This window comes from Patagioenas fasciata, chromosome 25 (genome assembly GCF_037038585.1).
Source record: "Patagioenas fasciata isolate bPatFas1 chromosome 25, bPatFas1.hap1, whole genome shotgun sequence".
Classification (NCBI taxonomy): domain Eukaryota; kingdom Metazoa; phylum Chordata; class Aves; order Columbiformes; family Columbidae; genus Patagioenas; species Patagioenas fasciata.
The window spans coordinates 197,822-213,415 of NC_092544.1; the positions used below are offsets into that span (position 1 = coordinate 197,822).

The following is a 15,594-nucleotide window of genomic DNA, read 5'->3' on the forward strand; positions in this document are numbered from 1 at the left end:
CTCCACGGCCCTTTGCTTATCCTGTCCTTTTGCCTGATAGGATCTGGATAAGACACAAGAGGAAATCAAGAAGCACCACGCCAACATCAGCGAGCTGAAGAAGAACTTCATGGAGTCCGTCCCGGAGCCTCGGCCGAGCGAATGGGACAAACGCCTGTCCGCTCACTCCCCGTTCCGAGCCCTCAGCGCCAACGGGCAGGTTCCCACGGGAGCGGATGGGGTGAGTGCCGCGGGGGGACGGTGTCGCCACCGGGGTTCAGCCTCAGCTCCCCGCAGTCTTCGGTTATAGTGAATTGTGATAGTGTTGACTTCTAATGTGTTGTGGCCTCTGAGAGAAGTGAAGCTTTAGCTGCAGTATCATAAAAATGTGATTTGGACTTTTTGGTAGAAAAGCACGTAGGAATTCCACACCTGGTTCCGATGCTGCTTTTCCTAGGGCTGCCGCCATCCGTGGTGCTAAACTTCATTTCCCATGGCTGTTTTGGGGACCGGCTTCTTCCTGGTGCCAGGAAATGCAGTCTCCAAACTGCAAATACCTGAATTAAGGGGAATTATTACTTCCGAGATAATACTGTAGATAACAAGAAGCAGTCGGTGGTGTCAGTTCTCAAGTCCCTTTGCACCCGGTTGATCGGGTGGATCTGCCCGCGCTCCCGTGCTCCGGAGGCGGCTCCAGCGGGGCTGTTCCTGCGTGCTGAAAACCGTCCTCCTTCTAGGAGCGGTGTTAGTAGCCACATTCGCTTTCTCTGCTAATTGCCTTAAAAAGGTGATTTTTCAAAGAAAGCAAGTTGCAGCAGCAGAGATCTGTCTGCCAGCTGGTTTCTTCTTGGATAACACACACCTTCTCTGTTTAGTATTGGCCTTACCTACCTCAGACTTGAAGCCTGTGAGTAAAACGGTAGTTAGAGCCCGTTACAATCAGTCTCTTAAACAACAGAAGTGTTTATTTGTTATAACTGAAAGCTGGCGTCCTGGCTGCAGAGGCCGCAGCGCCGCCTGGGTTCGGCCTCGCTCTCCCCGTCCGGCCCGGCGCTGCAGATGGGCCGGCGTTTGATCTTCAAACCAGTGCGAGGGAGCTGCTTCCTACTCAGACCTCGTCTTGCAGGGGACGAGGGTTATTGAGACAACAGGCTTTGGTGGCCAAGGTGGCTACAGGCTCCTCAAAGCATCGCGAGGGGCCGTGACAGTCATAGCCCGTGGATGTGGGTGGGATGGAGCAGGGACTCTCCAGCTCCACAGCTGCTGTTCGAAAGCGCCATTGCTGGTTATTCTGAAGACTTTCTTGCGTGGAGCCTGCCCGTGAGGTCTTGGGGGCTGCTGTTGGCGATAACCGGGTGCCGTGTTCCACACCCACAGCTGCAGCAGCGATGGTGCCAGCCCTGGCTTTGCATTTCTGGAAATTCACTCCTAATTTTAGCCTGTCCCAAGTGGTCACATTCTGCTGTGAACTTGCAGAAACGCATCTTCACCAGGCACCTCCCGGATAGGGTGTTTTCCTACACCTTTCAGGATGGTAAATCTCTTAATTGTTATTTATCATTGATTACTAAAGATCGCTTCATGTTTAAGGATGGTAAATCAGTTAAAGATGCAAAGCGATCCTGTGTCCCTGTCCGTGGCGGTGTATTTGGTGGTGCCCAAAGGATGTTCTGCCAGGGGCTGCTTTTCTGCTTTCCAAAATGTTTTATTGCAAGACAACTGAACCTTAACGCGCTTTGTGTGTCCAGGTCAAGAAAGTCACTGTCCTATCTTCCGAGAGACAGGTTGGTGGGCTCGAGGTAAAGCTGATCTGCTTCTGAGCCAGACTTTGCTATTGCAGTGGCACCGAGCAAACCTCAGCAGCAGCTGCTGGGTAACTTTCTTTTCTCTGGCTGCGTGAAGTGGTTTCACCCCTCACACGAGAGGACTTTTGCACTGCTGCAGCTTTTGCAGCTTCCGATTTTGCTTATTTTGGTGCATGGCTGGTTCGAAAAAGCTGCATGAGAGATATAACCGTGTATTCGTCGAGAAAAGCAATGCCGAAAGTTTAACTGTACCCTGTTCTTTTTATGTTGTCTTCCTTTCTGTTTTTCTGTTCTGTTTTGTTTTAATGACCATGTTACTCTTGCATTTTCTGTTTTCTTTTGCTGCCCAGTCTCCGAGCTTTCTCCCCAGTTCCCACCACTTCGGGGTGTGCAAAGAGCCGGTCCCCAAGCCCCGCGCTGACCAGAGGAGGCTGGCGCAGCTCAGGGAGCTCAGAGCCAAGTTCTTCCTCTCGTAGTGCGCTGGGCTCCGCCGGGCAGCGGCGCTGGAGGGGCGGAGAGCGGCCGGACAGGAGCGTGTCCCGGTCGGTTCCCTCTCCGGCAGAAGCTGCAGCCCTCGCGTGATCCCCGTGCTGAGCTACTCACGCCTTTTTCTTCTTTTTTACATTCTTCAGACTCCAGAAACAAAAGTGCTAAAACGCGGAGCAAAATTTCCGAAGTTTGCAGGGCTCCCGTTGCCGTCCCCCCCGTGCCACCTGCGGTTTGTAAGATTCACAGTTTTTCACTTGTTCCAGTGGAATTTTCAAAACACTCGAAATTTTGATACTCTTATCAGAACTTTGAAAATAGCATTTTGTATCCGCACTGCAGTCCGGGTGTTTGGCGGTATTTGACACACGCTGTTTTTAAGGGCACTGTAGGATAGGAAGCTGTCGGAGGCCACATTTTGTACGACACCATTTCTATTTCTTAAGGCCTCGGAACTGTTCCCCAGGCACCCCGGTTCCGAACCGCGCGGGGGTTTGGGCGCAGGCTGCTCGGGGCAGGCGCAGCCGCGTGCGCTGGGAGCCGGGTGCCCAGGAGCTCTGCAGGGGGTTAGAGTCTCACCCTGAGGCTGCTGCGCCTGTGGCTCCGCTCTCCGGGGCGGTTCGTCCTCACGCTGAGCACAGAGCTGTCCCAACGCTTTGCACACCTCCAAGTGTCACTTTTGGGCGCTTTCCATCTGTCATTTTTGTTCATCTCTCTCTGTCTTTCTTGATCTCCTACCACGAAAGCAGACACGGGAGCGTCCTCTGTTAGTACAGGATGAAGAGAAGCTAAAACAGCAGGAAATACCTACCGAGACAGCCTTTCCACGGCCGGCAAGCGAAACAACTCTGCCAAAGGTTTCTATTCCGATTCCTGAAGAGCAGAAAGCCCTCAGAAGCTGTCAGCTGTACTCTAGCCTGTTTCCCTCTCCGCGCGTTCCCTTTGTGATGTCCTTTCTGCTGGTCGTGGCGCTCACTGTGTGGTGGCTGCTGTTTCTCTGAGGTCGGGTTGAAACCTCCAGACCAAAGCTCCTGAGTGTCTTGGCTGTAGCTTCTGCCACATCTCCCCTGTCCTGGTCTGTGATCCCCGCGTTTCGCCGTCGTGCGAAGTCCCGCTGCACGTCGCTGTCGCTGCCGTCGGGACCTGGCAGGAGTGGTCATGGATTCCCAGGTCCCTTTGCGAGTTCCCTAGCGTAAAGAAACCAAATTCTCTGAACTGCGTTACCGATTGCTGGAAGAGGAGTGTAAATATGTGGGAGAAAGCATTTGCTGCCTCAGCCCCTGTTGGTGCCATGTGGCAATTGCTGAGGACTTGCTTAGAAGCTTCTAGTTTTACATGTGAGATGTTCACAAGCTGGGGAGCATTTGATACTGAACCAAAAGAGGCTTTACAGCGATCTGCTGAATCCAATCCATAACCACTCCTCCTCCAGGAAACTGCGATTGGCGTTTAAATAAGAGTGTTGATTATCAAGCGTTAACTTAGGGACAGGGACAGGCAGCTTTTCATTTTCCCGGCGGGGGAAGCCTTTGGCAAAGCGTCGCAGATTTCCATGTTCTCATTTCCAAGAAAATACATCGTGTTATAGGAGGAAATATTTATTGTAAACGTAGATTAATGGTTTTTCTGAATCCGGTGCTCTTGGTGCACTTCAGGTGTGTTTTGGTTTAGTTTGTTGGAGCTGACTGGCGGGTTTGCGCAGGTTGCAGGGCTGGAGTGGCCGGCCCCCCCGTGCGTCCCTGTTTGCGTGTGGGCTTCGCCGCGCCGGGAGGCGCTTCCCGTCTCAAAGCCATGCATCTTCTTGACTTCCCTAACAGAACTGTGCATGCTGCTGCTTGTTTATTGCTACAAATGTAAACGCCTGGATGATGCTCATGTTTATCCAAATTACTTGGCTGAGCCGCGTAGGCTCCAGGAGGAGCTGCCCCGCTGGGCTGGTTTGCGAGCCGGAGGAAGGTGGAACTTTGTGTCTAAGGGGTTTCTTTTCTGTATATAGTGATTACGGGACTGCACTGAGCCAAACGCGCCTCCTTTCGATAGGGATCTGCTTTGTGTTGCGTGCTCGGGAGGGTCGGCGCGGACGCTGCCCGGTGAGACGGCCACCGGTGCCGCCAGCGGCGCTGCTCCGGCGGCACGGAGGAGAAGGGGGTAGACCTTTACTGCAGGGACTGAAATGTGTGAATATATATAAATACATGTATTTATAGCCCTTTCTAGAGCTGTATCGGTGTTATTTAGGGAGCTAGCAGATAAGCTTGCTGGAAAAAGGCAGAAGTATGGCATGTGCTGTCTGATCCGAAGGGCCATGGTGTGTCACGGACCGCTCGGGCCGCCTGTTGCTCTCCGTGTGCCGGTTGAGGCTCTCTAAATGCTGTCTCAGAAGCGTGACTTGCTAGTGAAACCCTTCGTTTTAGTCTCACGGGAATCCTTCCGATTACTCTTGTAACTCGCTCCAATTAGTTCACCGGTTTGTGCCTTTAGGTCTTTACTTTGTGAGGATGCTGAGTTTTCATCGGAGAGCGTTCTTCCCGTTTTAATACACTGCCTTTGTGCACAGCCTTCCGCTTCTGGAGGCTGAAGCGCGGAAGCCGCGTCCCGCCTGGGGACGCGCGTGGAGCTCGGTGCGCGTCCTCACCAACCGCGGGGACGGGGCGGGGGTCAGATCCTGAAACTCACTTTCTAACTCTTCCTACGCCAGTATCAGCTCTTCTGAACCTCAGATCAAACACAATAGTGCAATAGTGCCAGAGCCGATTGCTTGGAACTTGGATTCAACTCTGAGGCTGCGTTTGGTATCGGATCTGTTCGTGATGATCATCGGTGGTGTCTGAGTCTGCGTTACTGTAAAATAACATCCCTTTTCCATTATTTAAAGTGAACGGATAGATGAGGGGATGGTCCACATCTCCTGCTGGGTGCCGCTTTGCCCCGTGGGTCAGTGGAGCGTGAACTGAGGACCAGGCACGTGTCAGCGTGGGCTGCGGAGTTAGGCTGAGCCCAGCTGTCCTCCCTTGCCGTTCATGCGCTAACTGGTGACGACCCCGAAAACTGGATATTCAGTATTTGCCTCCTGTGCTGAGACGATGAGGAGAGGTGGTTTCCCTGCCATGGCTCCAGAGGGCTCGCTGGCGTTTGCAGGACCGCGGTTGGGCTGGACTCGCTGTGTCCGCACCACGGGTCCTCGGGAAGGCCGTGGGCAGAGTGTCGTTCGTCTCAGGTGAGGGTCAGTGATTTGTCACTCTGAGAATTGTTCCACCGGTTTATTGGCTTTCATTTTTCCTGGTCTTGAGTTGGTGGCGCCTTTTCCAGCCTTCAGACTGGTTGATGTAGGGAGCTTTCCAGAAGAATTTAGCCCAGGTTGGGGTTATGGATTCATTCAGAAACTCTTTGCTCTGTACGTGGGGGGGGTGACATCCCCTCCGTGACTCTGTGACCTGGGAGGACGCGGTGGGGGTTCCTCTGGCGTCCCTGGTTGCCTCTGTCATGGCGGGGGAAGGCGGAGGGAAGGACGAGCTTGGGTTTGTGCCTCTTTGGGGTCTCCAGCAGCGGCGCAGCGGTCGTCTTGGATCCGTCTGTGGGCACTGAAAACACTTTCTTTTTTACCCAAACTGCTCTCTTTTGGAACACTTTTTTCGGTTTTGTATTTCTTCTCAGATTTTTCTTTGTAAATATGTACATTTATCATTAATAAATGTTATTGCAAATCAGATTCTTCTTTCCACTGCTTATTAACAAAAAAAGCTATACTCGACCTGCGTTAACAGCTCCCTTGGACTAACCCCCGGTATTGCTTTCTCAAACCAGCAGCCAGCAGATCCCAGGCTGGGTTCGTGGTGCTGGGTCTGCTGGGTTCGTGGTGCTGGGTCTGCTGGGAGCGGCTGTCACCAATGCACGCTCCCCACCTGGCCAGAATAATTCGGTTGAAGATTAAATCCAGCTTGATTTAAGAAAGACTTTGTTTGCAGATGGGTCAGAAAGGTTCGTCTCTGTCCCGAATGCTGAATGTGACACTAACACGTTCTCCCGCTTCGCTTCTGAGACTGAACAGTAGGAAAAGTCATGTGCAGGAGGTTGTCCCAAGAGCCAAAGCGTCGCGGGTCCTGCGCAACACAACCGCGAGAGCCTCTCCTGAGCGCTGCGTTCACCTGAGGACAGAAGTGCTCCTTTCTGGTGTTGTAAGTGACGCAGCCACGTTCCTAATTAGCCGCCGCTTTCTGCCTGGCGGTGCAGCATGAGCCCCTGGTTGGAGGTGCCCAAGGTTGTGTCTCGAGCCTGGATCCAGAGCCGTTTTTGTTTTGACTTTTAGCCTTTCTTCTGTAAGATCGTTCACTCCTGGACAAGCTCTTTGGCTTGTCCTGTGCGCTCGAGCGATCGCAGGGCAGCGAACCTGTTTGTGCTGCTGCTCTCTGGTGCCCTGGGAGCACAGTGGTGTCCGCCCCTGCTGCTGCTCCAGGGGCGTTCGCAGTGCCCCAGCAGCTTCTCCTCTGCAGAGGACGCTTGGAATAAGACGTGCGCAGCTCCATGTGCCCGTCCCAGGGCACCTGCCCCGCGGAAGGGGCGGGGGGGCAGGCTGGATGCAGCAGGAAACGCTTCTGGCGTCATGTTGCTCAGCAACCTTATTCAAATAACTTAAGTATTGATCTGGAGGTTGTTTTATGGTGCACAATAGTCGATGTGGTGGATTGGAAGCGGCTGCTGCGCCGTGTAATATCTTGGGACTCTAGTTCATGACAGGAAGTTTAATATTTTTAAGCTTGTAGCATGCTGTGTATTTTCCAGCCTTACTTTAACTTGGGTCAGATTCTCTTATCCGTCTGACTGGCTGGTCGGGCTGTTGTTATCAGATTAATGGCAATTAAAAAATCAGCCCCGAAATGCAAATCTGTGGGTATTTGCCATCATTTTCAAATACCGGGTGTTTGTTGAACAGCTTCTAAGCTTTTAAACTTCAGTCTTCTTTAAGGTAAAGAAATTCTGTAAGGCATGGCAGGTACTGTAAAATCCGCATCTCTTGTTTTCTGCTTTCTGATACTTTCTCCCCAATGCTGCACAGTGGTGAGATTGAGCGTCAGCTGCCGGGAGCTCGCTGGTGAGTGTGGTTCACTGCAAAGCATCATCGCCATCATCAGCTCGTGCGTGTCGCCGGCCTCACCGAGCCCGGCAGCTCCTGCGGGTGCTTGTTTGGGGATGACCTAATAACACGCCAGCGCAGAGCACCGCGGCGCCATAGCAAACAACAGGGACCGGGAGCTGCTAACCCGCCTGAACGTATAGGATTTAATAGGGTGGCTGTAGGGAGTTGGCGTGCACTGTAATTTCATCTTGCTATCAATTTTTAGAAAAGGTCTTTGCAGGCTGACGTGGCTTTAGCGCTCCGTGGTGTCCTGCGGGCGGGGGTCTGGTCCGGAGGGGCTGGTGGAGCGTTTCTGGGGAGCAGCGCGTGTGCGCGGGCTGGGGGGCACACGCCGGCCTCCACAAACCGCTCCGCTTGGCCCCCGGCGCGTCCGACACAGCCGCTCCAAGCAGCCGTTCCTGGGAACGATGCGGGCAGAACAAACGCACACAAACCCGCTTTCTAAGAAGAACAAATCCTTTTGGTCGCTGGTGTCAGCCGTGCAATTAAGCCTGTTATTAATTTATCCCCGGTCTGAGTTGTCCTGTGTCATTTTGTACACGCTAATGCTTGAATTGAGCAATATCCTCAGTGTTTGTCAGCGTCGGGTGCACAAAGATCCATATTTCGCAGGGTCGCGTTTCAGCTGCATCCACGTCGAGCCCATTGCTTTCCTTGGACACCGCACCCTGTCCTGTGTGCTGTTCGCACCGTGCACGGCTGGCGCGAGCTCTCGCGTTCTCCGCTTGGTGCCTGGTCTCGGGCTCCCTGGGGTGGGCTGTGTCTGGAATGGGGCGTTTGCAGCCCCGGGTGTCGGGGCTCAGGGGCCTGGAGCTCTGCGGATCTGGGCCCTGAACCCGAGAACGCGCCTGCAAATCAAAATAAATCTTGATAAGATCGGAATTTGTAACGGGTGCTCCAATTCCTAGGGAGGGCGCTTTTTATAACGTAGTATTTTCTAACCTACATGCAAACTGCATTTTAAAATACAGGAACAAACATAGCTGTATCTAAAAAAAGAAGTGTGTGTAAATAGATTATTTTATCTAGAAACAAATACCTTTGAGTTAATCTGACAAACACCTTTCCATTCGTCTGTTTTCTGACCAGTGGAACAGGAAGGCAAGAGAGAAAAGTGCTTGTGATCAGTTGATCTTATCAGGATTTCATTGTCTGCAGAGTTTGCATGTTCATTGCTGCGCTTGGCTCTACCCACAGCGATTTATTTACACTACAGGCTTCATTTCGGCTTTTCTCTTCCTTTGTGCTTTTACCATACGAGACGTGTCCAAAATGCAAACCATTCTCTCTGCAGAAGGGAGCTGGATACAAATGTTTGTCTCTTACATGGATTTGTGTTGGTGAAGCTGCTTAATCTGCTTTGTTTTATCTGTGATTCTTCCTCTTGGTTCAAGTCCTTCCCCGGCCGGTACGTAAAGAAATCTTCCTCCCGAGGCGTTTTCCATTGAACTCCAGGAGATGAGCTGCATCTTCGCGAGATCTTATGGTTAATTTGCAAGATTTAGCATATATAATTAAGGAGAGATGAGTATATTGGCAGTATATAAATCCAGGTTTTAAAGCAAAATGAAGACAGTTCAAGGCTAAAAACATCCGCTCCTGTTCTGTTTTGTGGAATATTGCCATAGAATAACATCTTACATTTGGCAAAGTGAGGGTGGGAGCTGGATAAAGCTTTGGGGAGCACACAGAAGGGGTTTTGGTCAGAAACCGCGTTTCCTGTGGTGCGGTCAGAGCCGACCGTCGCGGTGAGCGTGCACAGCCCCCCTCGCTGCACGGAGCGACCGCGGTGTCCAGGCCGGGCAGGAGGTGCTGGTGCGGCTCCTCTGCGGCTGCAGAGCCGTTTGAATTCCTCAGGGAGCGGGTTATTAATGCACCGGGAAGGCCGTGTCAGCGAGCGCACTGGATCCAGCACGGAGCACAAAGGTTTCCAAGCGTCCCCGCTGCTGCATGCGTTATGGGAGATGTGATTGTTGTAAGATACCGCTGCTTTGCCTTGGTGCTCCATGACCTCCTGTTCTCCCTAACGCTCTTTCTCTCTCTCTCTCTGGCCTTTTTTTTGTTTGTGTGTGTATTCGTTTCTTTTTAGAACATGAGTGACTTTCTGTCCCGAGAGGATGTGGCGGCAGCGCCGGAGAGCAGCGCTCTCACCTCTGCCTTTGCGCGGGGGGGCTCAGAGCAGGCGGTAGCTCTTAGTGACCCCCCGGTGCCGCCCGCCCCCCAGCCTCCCCCCGGCCGGGACTGCGCTGCTTCCTCCCCGAGCGGCGAGGAGGAGGAGGAGGAGGCGACTCCCAGCCTCCCCGCGACCCAGGAGCAGGACCCGCGATGCAGAAGGGGGGTTTGCGCAGACGCGGAGGAGCACGGGGAGCTCTGTGGGCCCGCGGCCCCTGCCAGCCCTGCTGCCGCCTCCCGGGGGAAGCAGGATGGCGAAGAGGAGTTTGCTTTTAGGAAGCTAAATGGCGAGTGGCACGACCGGGATGTTAATGGCTCGGATGTTAATGACAGGCTGCCCGTGGTCATTCGCTGCTTCCAGGTAGTGAGCCCCAGCACCTGCTCTTCCAAACCCTGGGCTGGCTTTGGAGCGGGACCCCAAACACTGCAGCAAGCAGATGCCACGGACCGAGGGGCTGTGTTTGCTCAGAGCGATAAGCCGGTTAATGTCCCGCAGTCAGCGCACACAGGCCCCTCTCGATTTACCTTTTGCTTTAAAATGAGCCCCTCTCAATTCATCTTTGCATTAAATATAATCGCCACAGCGCCTTTCTTTGCTCAAAGCATCCCATTACATCCCCAAAGAGGGAAATATTTAGGCTCCAAAGGCACGTAATTTTAGTTCCTTAAGGTTTCTGCCGTCTCCCGCTGCTCTGGAGACCGAGCCTTAGCGCAACAGAGCAAACTGGAAGCGCTGCCGACCGTACTTGTCCATGGCGAACATGGGCTTTGGTGTCCCCTTCGTGCTCCCCACACGGGAGGTGTGTTGTGCCTGCTCCAGTGTTGGCGTTAATTGCTTGCCATCGAATGGGTGTGCGCTTCCCCGCTAACAGTCGTGGTGGCGGCTGCCAGGTTTGGGGGTGGTGAGCAGACATCGAGCCTCTGGGGCGACACCGTGGGTCCAGACTAACTTGGTCTCTTTTCTGGGTAATTATCAGGTGGTGGAACAACTGATTTCTCTCTTTTCCCACCCCCATTTCTCTTTTGAGATGTTGTGTTTCTGTTTTCTCTGACATTGATTTAATAAAAGTTAAAGGACTTAGGATCTGATGAGGATTTTAATAAAACAGCGTTTCACGTGCAGTCAAGATAAAGCTGCTCAGCTGTGAGCAAGTCTGGATTTGACCGGGCTTTGTGTTAATCTCGACATTATCAGTAGCTGAGGGTCACCTTTTACTGGCAGCTGGCAATGAGCTCCCAGTAATCAGAAAGTTCCTAATGGGCGGAGACGGTTTCTCGGTGGTGCCGTGACACACCGGACAAACCCTTAGAGCCGGACGGTGACCCCGGGCGCGGTGTGGGGAGCTCTGGCGGACGTTTCTGCCCGCTCAGCCCTCCCCTCGCCCTGCGCTGTGTCACAGAGCCCTGGAGCCAGCGGCCGGCGGGCTGAGCCTGCTTCCCGCAGCGCTTTTATCAGATCAGTGTCAGAGCGCCGCGGTCCCGCCGTGCGGGTGCCGCGTTGTTCTTCACGGGGCGTTTTGAACCCTGTCCGCAGCCGCCGCTGGTGAAGACGCAGACGGTCACCCTGTCCGACGTGTCCAGCGCCCTCAAGAGCGAAATTCCCACAAAAGAAGTCCCCATCGTCCACACGGAGACGAAGACCATCACCTACGAAGCTGCACAGGTAAGGTGTGTTCCGATTCATTTTCCAGGGGCTGAATTAAGCTGAAGCGAGCGTTTTGTTCGTGAATCTCCCCGATGGGGCAGCAGCACAGACTCCAACCAGTGCTGCGGACACAGCTTCCAGGCTCATCCAGTGGTTTTAGAGCAGCAAGGTCTTGCTGTCCCTGAAGAGTAATTGTGTTTTTAAGATGTGTGTGCAAACAGAATCATCTTCAGCGACTGCTGGCTTCAGGATGTAGATTTGACTGCGTGGAATTAGCCTGAGTTGGTGTTTTTCTGCCTTGTTTTCCCATCTCTCTTTGCTGTTTCTGCCTCTTTAGAACTTGGTTTATAGATGATTGGATTGTCCTTTAGGTTCCAATCCTGAGACAGGTGTTGAGAAACAAAATATAGCATAAATGCAACCAGGGTGCTGGTCTGGTGATGGGAGACTAGAAATACCAGTGGAGCAATACCAACATATGCAGGTGCGGGTCCATAGCTGAGGTTAAAATTAGTCCTCAGTTCGAAAGAGGTTTTACTTACGTATTTGAGAATTGGAGGCTTAGTGTATTTGTTGTAGCTGTGGTTGGTATTACAATAGTAGGAGCAGCCCATGCTCTGCTGCTGGGGTGCAGTGCCCGCGGGGTGCGAGTTTGGTTACGGGTACCCCATGACCCACGCTTGTATAATCTGGGGTTCCCGAGGAGTCCCGTGGCTGCTCAGCATCTCCCTGGGAGCAGTTCAGACATGGGCATGGTGAGCAGCGCCCTGCTCCTCGGCCAGCAGGGGCAGAACGGGGTTTTGCTGTGGCTGCTGCTGTTGGAGCCTCTGGAAGGTGAGAGCGAACGGTGCATCTGCGGCGCAGAGCTCAGCCCTGCGCGCCTGGCGCCTGGTGTGTGGAAAAGGGTCCCACCTTGTGGTGACTGCAGATATCGTCCCAGCGCCGTGCTGGGGACACTGTTCCTTAGGGAGGTACCGGCCCTTCCAGACACGGGCAGCACGGCCAGGATGAGTTGGAAAGGATCATTTATTTGAGGCTTTTTTGGCAAACCTGGAAAGGTCGAGTCACGCAGGATGGGAACTGAGTGACCTGCGGATCAGCTCGTGTCCCATGGTCCGCGGTGGAGTTTCTGTCCCCGGTTTGCATCCTGCTCTCGTCTGTGCAGACCCTGTTTGTGCCGGGACTGACAGCCTGTCCTTCTGTCCCGCAGACGGATGGTGGCAATGGAGATTTAGACCCCGGCATCCTGCTGACGGCTCAGACCATCACTTCGGAGACCACCAGCAGCACCACCACCACGCAGATCACAAAGGTAACTCGATCAGACAACAGAAATAACTGAACGTGATAGAGAGAGACATTCCGTTGAATAACGGAGAAAAAGCCTAAACCCCAGTTCTTTTCAGAGAAATGTGATTAATGCCTGAAACAAAGCCCGCGGGTCCCAGGTTTGCCTGTGCTGAACTTTGTCTGTGTGTTCTGTATGGAGCGCAGCCTGCGGCACAGGCTCCGACCGCCCTGCAGGATGGCAGGGAGAGCCGCACGGGAATCACAACTCCACCTGGGTCACTCGTAAGGAAATAAGTGTTTGACAGCTTTTCCCTGCTCAGCAGCAGCTCCCCCGGGGTTCTGACGCGGTGCTGCGGCAGCGGGATCTGGTGACGCTGGTTTGCACGCCGCCTCAGAGGGCAGCCCGTGCGCTCGGGTGCCTTTTCATTTCCAGACTAACAGTGGTTCTCCTTTTGTACCAGACTGTCAAAGGTGGCATTTCGGAGACGCGGATTGAGAAGAGGATTGTCATCACGGGAGATGCAGACGTGGACCACGACCAGGTAGGAGCTCGAGCATGACCCGAAGGGCTGCTCAGAGCCGGCACGAAGCAGACAGACAGACAGACAGGCTGCCTGCCCAAGATAACGTCGCAGGGAAACAGCCCAGGGAGATGTGCTGGGGTAGAAGGAAACCTTCACAGCTGCCTTTGGTCACTGATTCCTTTTGCACAGTGCGGAGCTGCAGAGCTGGGCCAGCGAAGCTGAATTCTGCTCTGGTATTGGCAGCAAAAGTTTGATTGGACAAATGCAACTTTTTTTTTTTAAATCCACAAAAATATGGGGGGAAAAAATTTTCCTTGACATCTGGGTGATGCGCATTAACTTTCTGGTGACTTTGAAGCGCTATTGCTGCCGTATTGTGCCAGAAGTCATTTCATAGCGTTCAGCACCCGCATTAAATCTCATCAGCTTTATGTGGGACCTTTCTGATGAGCGGCCCCGTTGGCCTCTGGCGTGGGTGGGAGGTGGTGGCTTTGTCACCAGAGAGTTATACTTGGAATTTAATTTTAGTTGCAAGTATCATGGGGCTGGAGAATATTCATACAAGAACTAGTTTATTAATTTCAAGAGAAAATGTCTGAGAAGATGGGGACAGACTTTTGAACAGGGCCTGTTGTGACAGGACGAAACTAAAAGAGGGGAGATTTAGGCTGGACATGAGAGAACCTTTTGGCACTGAGACCCTGGCCCCGAGGAGCCCCCGGCGCGCTCTGAACTGTGATTCTCTCCCAGGTTCTAGCGCAGGCGATAAAAGCGGCCAAGGAGCAGCACCCGGACATGTCGGTGACCAAAGTGGTCGTGCACCAGGAGACCGAGATCGCCGAGGAGTAGCCGGGCTGTGTAAGTGGGGAGGGCAGGCGGGCGGCAGGTGCTGCTCCCCCACGGCGGGGGCTCCGTCTCAGCGCAGTCTCAGGGCCTAAACACAGTCAGAGTTTTAAGTAACATTATTATTGTTATTATTATTATTATTATTATTGTTAGCTGATGAGCCCCATTTGGGTTCGGAGGAAACGGCCTCAAGTTGCACCAGGGGAGGTTGAGGTTGGATCTGGGAACAGTTTCTCTCCCAAAGGGCTGTGGGGCATTGAACAGGCTGCCCAGGGCAGTGCTGGAGTCACCATCCCTGGGGAGCTGGACAGACGGACAGGAGGTTCTCAGGACAGGGGTGGGCTATGGGTAGACTCAATGACCCTGGGGGTCTTTTCCAACCAGAATGATTCTCCGTCAGTGCTGGGTGACCTTGAGCTGGAGACAATCAGTGAGGGAGGAGACTGTGGTTTAACAGACGTTGTAGCTGAGCTTTTTAACTCTGCAGACCTGAGTATTAACACAAATGGCGCGTTTCCTAAGGGTTCCTGGGCTTGTGGCTCTTCAGACACGGTCCTTGGGGGGTGTTGGTGCTGCTGGTGGCTCTCACCTCCTGATTTCCGTTCTCCGGGCCAGGGAGCAGGTTCCGCTGTGGCCCAGCAGTGCAGCCATAGCTCACCGTGTGCTTCTCTCCCTAGGACGCGCTCCTGCCAGGAGAAAGACACCAGCAAAACTACCAAGAAACTACCTGGAGCACAGAGACCTCAGATTTACAAGACTTGACGCTCAGAGACATTCATATCACGCATTAGGAGTTGCGCTTTGACGTTTGACTTGGGATTTTCCAGACTCCACTGGATCCTGGCGGATATAGGGTTTTGGATTTTTTATACGTGTTGTGACAGAAGTTTGCCACGTTTCTGACTGTACTGAGCATTTTTTACAGGTTTTCGACTTTGCATTCCCTCTCACGCATCCGCCTCTTCAGCTGCAGCCCCGCGGGGCTCCAGGGTCACAGGTTCGAGTCCTCGTTCCTCCGCCCGCGGGGGGGCCGCAGACAAAGCCACGTCGTGCAGGCTCCGCGTGCGGCTCCGCCAGCCGCGGGTCCCGCGGGGAGCCAGCTCGAAATCCGGGACTTCAGTTTCGTGTGGTGTTTCCAATTGCCTCTTCATTTTTTTTTTAATTATTATTATTTTTTGTGTGTTTGTGGGGTTTTTTTTTTGTTTTGTTTTGGTTTTTTTTAGCTCTAGGGAGCTTGAGCCTTCGCTCTGAATTTCCTCCCCGTTGGGTCTCGGGCCCCGGTGTGTGAGCACAACTAGGGTTTTGTGGTGTAGCCTATGCACACATCTAATAGCTGACTGTAGATGTAAGGAATACTGGAAGTCGCTTCAGGAATCTGATACTGTGACCTGTAGAGCTTCGAGGACCGGGGCAGCCGCTCGCCCGCCCCGCTCCCTGCCGGCTGCTGCCAGCCCCATGCTGTTACATTAAAAAGCCCTAGAAGTGTGTGTTAAGGTGTTTGGACTCTGAATGCTATTAAGGTAGGCTATGCAGCGTTCACAGTAACTCAGTTTTTTCGGTGTCATAGTTTTTCACTTGTTTGTGTTCATGATATTTAAATTAGGGTTTGGGGTTTTTTGTAAGTCATGGGTTCTTGGGTTTTTTTTGTCCCCTCAGTGCTATTTAAAGCTGAACATGGTACCAGGGCTTATATCCTACTCTCACTTAATTTAA

At 53.0% G+C, this 15,594-nt stretch overlaps 1 protein-coding gene across 38 annotated transcripts in view; it reads left to right on the forward strand.

The window, feature by feature from the left end:
• EPB41 (erythrocyte membrane protein band 4.1) overlaps positions 1-15,368 on the forward strand; it is a 69,939-nt gene extending 54,571 nt beyond the window's left edge. For 18 of the 38 annotated variants that reach the window (XM_071799242.1, XM_071799229.1, XM_071799228.1 and 15 more), the window contains 7 exons: positions 41-220; positions 9,494-9,937; positions 11,111-11,239; positions 12,432-12,533; positions 12,973-13,053; positions 13,786-13,893; positions 14,559-15,368. In XM_071799242.1, coding sequence (XP_071655343.1) covers positions 41-220; positions 9,494-9,937; positions 11,111-11,239; positions 12,432-12,533; positions 12,973-13,053; positions 13,786-13,884 — 1,035 coding nt within the window. In that variant the 3' untranslated portion in view covers positions 13,885-13,893; positions 14,559-15,368. The other 20 variants (XM_071799241.1, XM_071799243.1, XM_065856959.2 and 17 more) reach the window with 5 other exon arrangements.
• The last annotated feature ends 226 nt before the right edge of the window (positions 15,369-15,594 follow it).